We start from the raw sequence: 10,506 nt of genomic DNA on the forward strand, positions 1-10,506 counted from the left end.
TGTCAGGCATCGCTGGCGACAAGGAGACCAAGCACCCTTCCCAGCCATCCATTTTTTGTGAGTGACCCAGACGCAAAGAAAGCCCCAAGCACTGCAAAGGTACTTGATCTTTTATTATTAACAGCAGGTAAATACAAGGTGGTGCCAGGCTGGAGGGGCGGAGGCTGGGACCTCCGTGAGGCAAATACCAAATGGGGACTATTTTGGTTACAAAACGCACAAACAGAAGTCATCTACACATATTTACAGTGCCCCCCTCCCACTGCCAGCTCCCAGCCCAGCACCCACAGCCTTCCCACCAGGCCAGGTGGAGCCCCCAGGGCAGGCTGCAAAGGGCAGAGTCGGGGGGAGAGGGGTCAGTCCTCAGCTAAGTGCCAGCACCAGGGCTGTGCGTGTTGTACAGCAGGATCTCCCAAGCACCCACTGACTGTCGGATGGGAGGGTGGCCCCCAGAGGGGACAGTGCACCCCTCCACCAGGATGGGTGGACACCACTGTCCTACCAGGAGCTGGTGCCTGCAGCAGAAAGGCCAGCTTTGCACTGGGCCTGGGGCAAAGCGCTGATGGCTTTCATCTAAAAAACATCAGCAGGGTTATGTCAGGGCCACTTCCTCCTTGGTGTCCCCCAAAAGGAGCAGCCCTGCTGCCATGGGCCCCGCCGCACTGCCCTCGAGCACAGAGGCAAGGTCACACCAGGGACAAAGGAGTGGTCCTGGCCTGGGGATCGATCTACAATCCGCCATCTAAAGAGCCTGAGACAAAAACCCATCACGTACTCTTTGATTTGTACAAAATAATAATAATAATAATAACAAAAATAACAACAATAAAAGGTGCTGGTGGCCCCTCGCTCACAGTGCCCCATGACAGGGCTCTCAGTAGGCAAAGATGACATGGTAGGTGACCTGGTGGCCATTGTCCCAAGCGTAGAGCAGGCGGTCCTTGGGGTTATAGTCTATCTGCGTGGTGTAGGCGTACTCATTCTCAAAGAGCAGCCGGGGGATGATCTGAGTGTTGGTGTGCGTGTCAAAGGCATAGGAGATGTTGGCGTTCCTCTTGTTGTAGCTGTCGACCGCGTACAGGACCCCACAGATGACAAAGCAGTTCCCATAGAAGTTCTTCCTCAGGCCCGTCCGCCACGTCGTCTCTTTCTGGGTGCTGAGGTCGGCTGCGTTCAGCTTGCTCAGCACGATCACCTCCTGGTTGAAGCCCTCGTAGCTGATGGCCGGGTAAATGACCCACAGGCCGTTCTCGTCCACAGCAAAGTCCACATCTGAGTGGCCGCGCCATCGCCACGGTGTGGACTCCTCATAGGCCACGTCATGCAGCATGGCCCAGGCAGCCACGTATCGCTGCTTCAGGTCATATTTGATGATGTTGCGGGTGAAGGCCCGGTTGTAGTAGAAGGACCCGTTGTAGACAACGTGGCCCGTCCCGATCCAGCTGTAGGGGAGCTTGTAGGAGTTGCTCCAGCGCCCTGAGGGACAGAGAGGCCACACTGGTGAAATCCTCCCTTTTGGGGCCTGGCCCTCAGCCCTGCCTTTGGCTCCCTCCCAGCCCCCCAGTGGTGACAAACATGCTCATAGCCACCATGGGCAGCTGGGCTTGCCCCATGCTCTGAACCCCACACAGTCAATCTCACACACTGGGTTACCACCACCCAAGAGGGTTTTTCTCATCCCCGTGGCAGGGAACAAGGGTGGTTTTGGGACCAGCTGACACAGCCATGGCAGTGTAGGGACAGTGCAACCCCACCTTGCTTGAAGTTGTCGAGGTTCCTGAACTCCACCAACGTGTTTCCATAGTAGTAGTTGGTAACGTAGATCCGCTCCTCCTTGGCCAGAGGGTCCTTCATCCAGGCCCCCTCGTTCCGCCCGTAGGTGTTCTGAGTGGTGGGCCCCGAGATGGTGGACAGAGTGTCCTTGCAGCGTCCTGCGTGTGGGCAGAGGGGATGGTGAAGCTGGAAGCAGGACAGCCACACACTCCCCTCACCCCCCCTGCCCACCACTTGCACAAGGAGGAGGCTGCAGTAGGTTCCAGAGTTAACAAGTGACACTTGATGCCCTGGTAAAGCACTGCCCAGGGTCTCCATTCCACATCCTACCTGTGACCAAATCCACACCATGGGCAAGAGCCAGCAGGAGGGGATGGGACCTGCAGCCACACGTGTGCACTCACCAATGATGTTCCTGATGTCCTCCTCCTCCAGGGCCTGCTTTGGGGTGGCAGGGATGGTGGTGCTGAGTGGTGGGGGGGTGCTGGCCTGCTCCAGGGGTCCCGGGCTGCTCCCCATGCCAGGCTCAGGGCTCATCCCCACATCCCATGAGGTCTGGGTGGTGGTGGTGGCTGCAGGAGGACTGGGAATGGAGCTGTTGGCCACGGGCGGGCTCTCAGTGGCCGTGGGTGCCACCACACTGGATGATGCTGTCGGCAGCTGCGGGGTCTCCTCCTCAGGCAGCACCCCAAGTGTGGTTGCAGTCTCCATGGTAGGTGGTGGCAGGCTGGCAGTGGTGGGCTCTGGTGTCGGCCCCACGGAGGCGGCAGTGGACAAGGGCAAAGTGGTTGGTGCAGTGCTGGGGTCGATGCTGGGGGTGGGCGGCCACCCCACCGGGGATGGTTTCCTCACAGCCTCACCCGCCCGCCCGCTGGGCCGCAGCAGCTGGTCCTCAATCAGCAGATCCACAGTGTTGTCCCCACTGAACAGCTCGTCCTCTGCCAGGCACAGACAAGGGTCAGCAGAGCCACAGCCGTCTGCCCTGCACCTCCCCTCGCTACCCCTCTGTTCTGAATCCATCTATCTGCCATTTTTCTTCCTAATTCCCAGCCAGAGAAACGGATCCAAGATCTCCTGAGTCCTTGCAGGGCTGCACTGACCTAACCTGTTTGCTGAGCCAGCCTTGCACCCAACAGCTGTGTGCTGCTTTGTGCACTCAGTTTATTGGGACCCTGCCTCGCCAGGTGCCCCCCGGGCACCCTGCATGGAGAGAGGGATCCTGGCTCCCCTCTGAGCCCTGCAGCACATGACCCTGCAGTGACATCAGGCACATGTGCAGGACTTGCATACATCATCAGCTTGCGTTTCCTTTCTGGAGAGGCATTGATTCTGTATTTCTGGCTGTGGCAGGGACTTGTTTCCTTAGCTACCATACATTTTCCATGCAGTAACACCACCTCACTGCTCCCCATGCACAGGTCAGAGGCTGGATGCTCACACTGCTGTTTTCAGCAGTGATTTACCAATTGGTTCTGCTGCTGTAGATCAATACACCCTGCTTCAGCCACACAGCCTGCCGGAGGGGAACAGGACTTGATAGTACAATACTTTCCCCCTTTACTCCATGTCTCTACCTCCTGCAGCTCCAGTTTTGCTGCTCCCTGGCCTCCTCTCATAAACCACATCCCAGGATTAGCAGCTCATCCATCCCTGCTCCTTGCTGCTCAGTTCTCTCATTCCACCACTCACCGGCAGCCTTACCATAACACTGTGCATCCCTGCCTGCTCTTCTTTGCACTCATGGGTCTCCCAGCACACATCTCCATCCCTCTGCTCCCATCCCAACCTCCAAGAGCCAAAATCACTATGACAGCACTGCTGGACACCTCGCAGCCCTGCATTCCCCCTCTCGTTTTGCTCAGGGTGCAGGAGGCAGCCATGGGTCTGACTCACGTTGCTCCTCGATGTCGTTGTCAGACTCGGAGGACTGAGCCTTGTAGTAGGTGACCCCTCGTACAATGGTGGGCTTGGAGGGAGGGCGGCTCCGCGGGCTCAGCTTCCTCTGCAGGAGCTGCTCGGGCTTCCCCTCCTCGGGAGCGAGGTGCAGCTCTGCAAGGGACTCGACAGAGTTGATCTGCTGCGAGATGGTTTCATCCTTCAGGAACCTTTCCTCGTACTTGCCCTGTAAGAAACAAGACAAGTTGCTATGGGATGGGCCCAAATAGCCAAATTTGAACCTGCAAGGACCTGCTCAGCCCCTGAGCCACCATACAGCGTACAGCTGTACTGAGGCTGAGCAGGGGGCCAGGAGCCCAGCACCGCAGCAGCTGCAGCTCATGGCTGCGGGATTTCAGCTCATTAAAGCAAAATGGAAAGCCAGCCCGAGCATTGAAGCAATGCCCATTTGGCTGAGGGCGGGCCCAGGATTCCTTTGGAGCCCGGCTGCAATTAACAATGAGAGGGAATATTGGGAAATGAGGTCACTCAGGGTGACAGCAGCCCCACACTTTGCTCTGCTGGGCAGGGCAGGCTCAGCCCCGACAAGGAGCAGTGCTGTGGGTATCACAGGGGCAGAGCGTGCCAGGAGCCACTCCATCCGACCGCTCAGGATGGAGAGCAGAGAGCAGCAGGCTGCGTGCCCCAAACCCTGCTAATCCACAGCGTCCCAGGCTCCCAGCCGGCCGCGATGACATCAGCCTTTCCGAGCACTCGGCCCCTCCGACCTGGAGGAGCAGGAGGGGAGGCTGGAGCAGCTGAGCCAGCACAGCCTGGCTGTACTGGGGGACAAGGGCTGTGCTGAGCAGGGAGAGCAGCCCGCTGCCAGCACTGGGGTACCCCACCAGGATGCCCAACCGATGGGTGCTGTGCAGCCCTACCTCGGGGTGCACATACGCAGCCTCCGCGTCCCGCTGCAGCGAGCTCTCGATGTCAGCCAGGCTGTTGGAGATGAGGCTGGAGCAGTTCTCCCCAGCACGGTGCTGGGGCTCTGACGGGGGCTCCTCCACACTGACTCCTGCCTGCGTGGCATTCCTGGACATGCCCTGGGAAATGAGAGGGGGGACATGACCCCGGCCCGGAGCCCTGCAGCCAGGGGAATGGCAGGGCCCTGAGCTCTGTCTCCATGGGGTTGGGTGTAAGATGTCCCCTTCTCCCCACTCCCCAACACCCCAGTCCTTTGTTTTGAATGTGTCCTGCCATTAATTTCTCCTAAAACCCATCGTGACCTCCATCTGTGACCCCAGAATTGCCAGCTGAAGCGACAGCTGTGGGCTGAACACAAACCAGAGGCACTCGCTCTGCAGACAGCATCCCACAGCTCATTGCTTTGCTGACACCACAATGGAAACAATTTGTATCCCTTCTCCTCTCTGCACAAACTCTGACCCAAGTCCCATTTGCTGACCACCCTCAAAAGAATCAGAGCCTTTGCTCAGGGTTTGTGAGCCACAGTGTTAGTGTTCCATTTTCAGGCTGAGTACAATAACACCAGGACTTCCCAGCAAGATTTTTGCTGAGCTAAAGATGCTCTCCCAGGAGCGTCCTGTGAGCAACACCGGTACCCTCCTCCCTTGGGGAGGGAGGCTGCTTCCAACAGCCTTGTGTCCCTATTGCCTATTTTGTGCCATTGCTGTGACAAAACCCAACTCGTCCAGCTGAGAGCTACCCCAGATCGCTGCCCTCTGATGCTCTCCAGTGCTGCCCAGCTGCTGTGCCTGGGCCCAGCTGCCCAAACATACCCTCTGGCCCCCTGACATAGCGCCAAGCTCTCCTGCGATGCTTCAGCTGTCCAGCACCGGATCCTGGGCCGGCGCAGGCAGAAATCCGGGTGCTGAGCCAGCAACAGGGGGCTGCTCACAGCTGCTCACAGTCTGCCTGTGGCCCCGCCAGCCCTCTCCTGCGCTCTCACATCCCAGCGCTCTGCCCTCCAGCAGTGGCAGAGCAGTAAGAAGAGGCACAGCGGGGGCAATACCTCCCTTGGTATTTCCAAGCCCCCAGACCCTTCCAGCTAGCCAGCCTAAAGCTCAGACAAACCCTCTCCCCTTCCCTGACAGCATAGAGCTCAGTGGTAAACCCAAGTAGTGTCTGGAGAGCACGCCAAGCCACAGGAAGAGGGTGGGATCACAACCAGAAGCATCGGTGCTTTATTAATTTTAGACCTCAAAACCCCTTTCCCCTTTTTTGGGTCAACTCCCTGCTTGGAAACCCAGGTTCTGCAGCACTGTGCTCCTCCCAGCTGCCTCCTCCCTGACCCCAGGCGTTGAGCACCGTGCCTTCCCGAAACACATAGCAAGTGGAATTTTGGCTTTCTAAATCATCGCCGCTTGGCTGCAGCCTGCAGGACTGTGCTGCTACAGAGAGAGCACTCAGCACTCCGTCTGGCAGCCTGGGACCCCACGGCTCAGCACTGCACCCCACGCATCACATCAGCCAAGGAAACACTCAGCTATGGATGCTGTCTTTCTGTCTTTCAAGCAGCACTGAAGGCTCAGCTATTCTCAAGGCAAGCCGAGATGCAGCGCAGTCATTGTGTGGCAGCTGTTGAGTCCTGGCCTGAACCACTGATTGAGCACCTGGAGAAAGGACCCGGTCAGCCCTGGGAGCACAGGTGAAGGCAATTCAGGTGTGTGATCGCAAGGGATGGAGCCTGGCTGTGCCTCTCTTAGACCTCATTTAAAGGCTGACTGCCACTGGGGAAGGAGCTCTTTCTGGAGATTCCTTCTTGGTGGAGATTTCCCTCGTGAGCCTTGATGTTCAGGTAAAGGTGTGAGTAGTCTTTTTCCCTTCCCTTATGAGACCTTTCTGTTTTGTTAGTCCCTCTGTCATTACACCTTTTACATCACCTTTCTATTGTGTTGCTCTTTCTGACCCCCTTACCTTCTCCAGCCTCTCCACCCGGCCCACCAGCTTCGTTGTGACTGAATGCAGCTTTAGCAGATCCAGGCCATAGAAGGCACTTTCTAGCATCTCAACAATGGAGGACAGCTGTAAGACAAAAGGAGTGCTCTATCAGGCTCGGGGCTTTGCTATGAGGCACCCACTGTGGTTTCTATAGCCAAAATAATGCACACATCTGAACACAAAGAGTTCACTAAGAAGCAAGTTGTTTTCCCTTGTACAGACAGCCCTGAGCCCCAGGGATGGTGTGTGAGATGAGAAGCGCTGCCCGTGGCTCTGCCCAGCCCCAGGCTGCCCTGAGTGGCAACAGATGAGCCAAGGGGAGAACCGCAGTGCTAATAAAAGGGAGCCTGAGATCATGCTCTGAGTTCCTGCCATCCCAGGCTTGTTTTTCCTGGAACAAGAAGAAACTTGTTAAAAGATATAAAAATACTCACAAATGCAACAGCACGCAGGGACCTCAATCAGCGCCAGCCTGGTAAGAGCTGGCTTCCCTGGAGAGCAAATTCACCCGAGGGATGCTGCATCCTGCCTTCCCCTGACAGCCCTGCTTTGGAGATGTCCTGCATGTGGGTGAGGACAGGTGACCTCAGGAGACCCTGGGGACAGTGATACCCCCAGCACTGTGCTCCTGCTCAGACCACAGCCTCTCCTGCTGCCCTCAGCCATGAACACACACAGCACGGCACCATGCAGCCACTGAGCATCACTGGTGAGTGGGAACCACTGCAAGAAGGCGACATTTTCTCCCGGCAAGTCAAACCATTCAGCACAGCTCCATAAACATGAGAGCAATGCAGGCAGCACTGCTGGCGGCGCTCGCAGTTTCCAACCCAGCCCCTGCAGTCTCCCCGCGGAGCTGACAGTGAAGGAAAGTTTCCCTTTGTGCCAAGTAAAATGGCAGCAGCGGAGACAACGTTGTTTTATGGCTGTGCATCCACTTTTCTGCTGAGAACTGGACCGTGACGGCTGACACAATGCACACGTGGGCTGCCAGACAGACACTAGAGAAATGCATTTCCACCCGGGCTGGATGGCTTCCCCAAGGCACAGGGGTTGTAGACCTCATTAGCTGTGTTCCAGCTCCTCCTGAGCATGCACTTGTTGCGGGCTGTACACAGCTACACTCATAAGCACAGGGGCAGCAAGTCACAATTTCACTGGGACACGTTGCACATGTGATGGGGTGCTCGTGGCATTGCCTGCCTCTCATTCCGGGTCCCTTCCCAGAGAAGTGCTTGGTAACTAAGCCACCTGCTTTCACAGCTCCTGGTCCTCACACAGCAAAGGAAAGCCCTGGGTGTGGATCCTCGCCAGGCGGGCTGTGAGTGAGGCCAGTTCCTAGAGGAGTGCTCACACCATGGCTGGGAAGCAGACAGAGCCAAGCTGTGCTGTGCTGTGCCAGCTGCATCCTCACAGGCTCTAACAGGGCTATGCTGGTCTCAGGGCTTCACCTCAGCCCAGCTGAGCTTCCTGGAGAGCGAGGAACTGCTGGAGAGCTGCAGAGCAATCCCTCCTTCCCCAGCATGCTGGGTTATCTGCCCATGCCTGTCATCTCCCCCCACTGTGGGGAGCTTGGACAGCGGGCTGCTCACTGCCTGCGGTCTGACAAGATGAGACACATCCCCAGCTCCAAACCAATGGGAACGAGTTATTGTGCAGGGCTGACCCCAGCCAGGATGCAGCCCAGAACCAGCAGAAAGCATCACCAGCGGGACAGCAAATGGTCCAGAAGTGCCAACATCTTGAAAGGGCGAATCCTGCCACCACCTCCCTGAACAGGGCAATGGCTCTCAGAAGGAGCGAGGCAGTGGGGATGGGTGGCGTCTGACCACACACCTCCATCCTTCTGTCCCAGCCTCGCTTCTATGTAAGTGTGCAAATCTGAGAGTAACAGACAAATGCTCTCAAAGCGGATGAAGAAAGAGGCTTCAGAGGATCTCTTTAAGGGGACAAAGAGCAGGGAAATTTGTTTTCAGAATCCACTATGAATATTGTATGTTGGCCGAGTTTTAGGGCCATATCCCCATGCTGTTCTCTGGCTGCAGCAGGCAGCATTGATCTGTCCAAAGTGCTCTGGGCCACACACTTCTCCACGGCAAGAACCTTAACGTGGTGATGGAAGGAAACAGCACTATCTGTCTGCCCATCCATCTATATAACCATCCCATCCATGTGTCCAGCCATCCCACCATCTCTCCACCAATCCATCCATCCACCCATCTATCCATCCATCCATAAAGGCTCTGACACTTGCCAGCTGGAGGCAGCAATCCCCAGAGGCATCCTGAGCGTTCCCAAGCAGCACAAACCCTCAGCCTCCATCCTTCCTCTTACCTTCAGGTCTCCGCTGTCCGCCTCCCGCAGCTTCTGCAGCCTGAAGTCCCCCTCGCAGGGGTTCAGCGCCGAGGGGGGGGCCACGCAGGCACACTTGCAGCCGGGCCCCGAGGTGACGGTCTCCACAGTGTAGAAATCCTCGGCACGGAAGGCGCCCTGGTTGATGCGCTGACAGGCACCGCGGCCCAGGGGTCTCACCAGGCACTTACAGCGGCAGTCGGAGCCCTCGGACACCGCCTTCACCTTGTCGTAGTCACCTAAGAGCTGAGCACAGCACTGTCACGGCCCTGTGGGGATGTCCGACCCCTCCCCTCTGACTTGAAGGATTCTTTGGACATCCTGAACCTTATAGAATCCTATACCGAACAACCCTACAAGCAGCGTAACCTGGTGGTGGGACTGTGATTAGCCCCATACAATGCCAGGAATTTCCTTTACGGAGATTTGCAGACAGAGCTTCTGAAAGCCCGAGCACAAAAATAACTTTGACGGTATGTTTCCAATAGGCTCCGCGTTAACCATTTCCGAGGGCAGATAATAGCACACGATCGGATCGGCCAAAGCCAACAGAGCCCTCCGCCGCATCCCGGGCGGAGAAGAGCCCGCACACAAAGAGGCTGCGGCACATCCCCACCCACGGACCACCCCCCACCTTCCCCGAGCCCCCCAGGGACGTCCCCGGGTCGGTGTTTCAAAGCAGGAACAAAGCGGAGCGAATAAACCCCTCTTCAGATGCGCCCACCCCGATCATGCACGGCACCCCCAGCACAAGGCAAAGCACGCACGTCTCAGCACCCCGGGTGCACGCAACACCCCAAGGAGCATCACTCCCTAAAAGCAACGTTCCCCCGAGCAGCACCGCCCCCAAATAGCATCCTTCCAAAAAGCATCGGCCCCAAAGCAGCCCCGTACCTGCGAGAGGATGTTCTCCTGGTTGTCCGCCTCGTCCTGCAGCGGTTCGGCGGAGGGCCCGGCGGTGCCGGTGGGGTCCGGCTCTGCCCGGCAGCCGGCGACCAGCGCGGCCAGGCAGAGCAGCAGCGGCAGCGGCCGAGCCATGGGACCACGGGGCCGGAGCCGGGGCCGGGGCGGGCGCGGAGCCGCCGCTTCTCGCTCAGGTGCGGCGCGGATGGGGCGGGCGGGGCCGGGCCGGGCCCCCGCCTCCCTCCCCGCCTCCTTCCCTCCCTCCCTCCTTCCCTGCCCCCTCCCCGTTGCAAGAGAAGGCGGAGTCGAAACGGGGCCGGGCCGACCCCCGGGGGGCAGGTGGACCCAGCGGATGCCGCGAGCTGTGATCGATCCACGATGCTACCGGAATGCACCGAGGGGGACATCCTGAGCTTGTAATAGCCCCACCGGGGCCATGCAGGGCTCGACATGGTGCTCGCCAGCGCTGGAGAGCTGACCTCAGGACTGGAGTCTGCACGGGTTGTAGCAGCCATGCGGCAGTGGACAAGGGAAGAGCCTGCGATGTCGTGTATCTGGGCATCAGTAAGGCCTTGGACACAGTCCCCTGTAACATCCTTCTCTCCAAACTGGAAAGAGACAGATATAACAAGTAGACTG

The 10,506-nt window shown here is 58.0% G+C and overlaps 1 protein-coding gene across 1 annotated transcript; it reads right to left on the reverse strand.

Annotated features, from left to right (window-relative positions):
• Nucleotides 1–92: 92 nt before the first annotated feature.
• Nucleotides 93–10,072, reverse strand: OLFML2B (olfactomedin like 2B). The gene is made up of 8 exons (XM_015869465.1): nt 9,859–10,072; nt 8,947–9,210; nt 6,589–6,696; nt 4,590–4,754; nt 3,667–3,895; nt 2,178–2,711; nt 1,755–1,931; nt 93–1,476 (listed from the first exon to the last, which is right to left on the reverse strand). The coding sequence occupies exons 1-8, from the start codon at nt 10,000–10,002 to the stop codon at nt 875–877; spliced, it is 2,223 nt and encodes a 740-aa protein (XP_015724951.1). The 5' UTR covers nt 10,003–10,072; the 3' UTR covers nt 93–874.
• Nucleotides 10,073–10,506: the final 434 nt, after the last annotated feature.

Source organism: Coturnix japonica, chromosome 8 (genome assembly GCF_001577835.2).
Source record: "Coturnix japonica isolate 7356 chromosome 8, Coturnix japonica 2.1, whole genome shotgun sequence".
Lineage (NCBI taxonomy): Eukaryota > Metazoa > Chordata > Aves > Galliformes > Phasianidae > Coturnix > Coturnix japonica.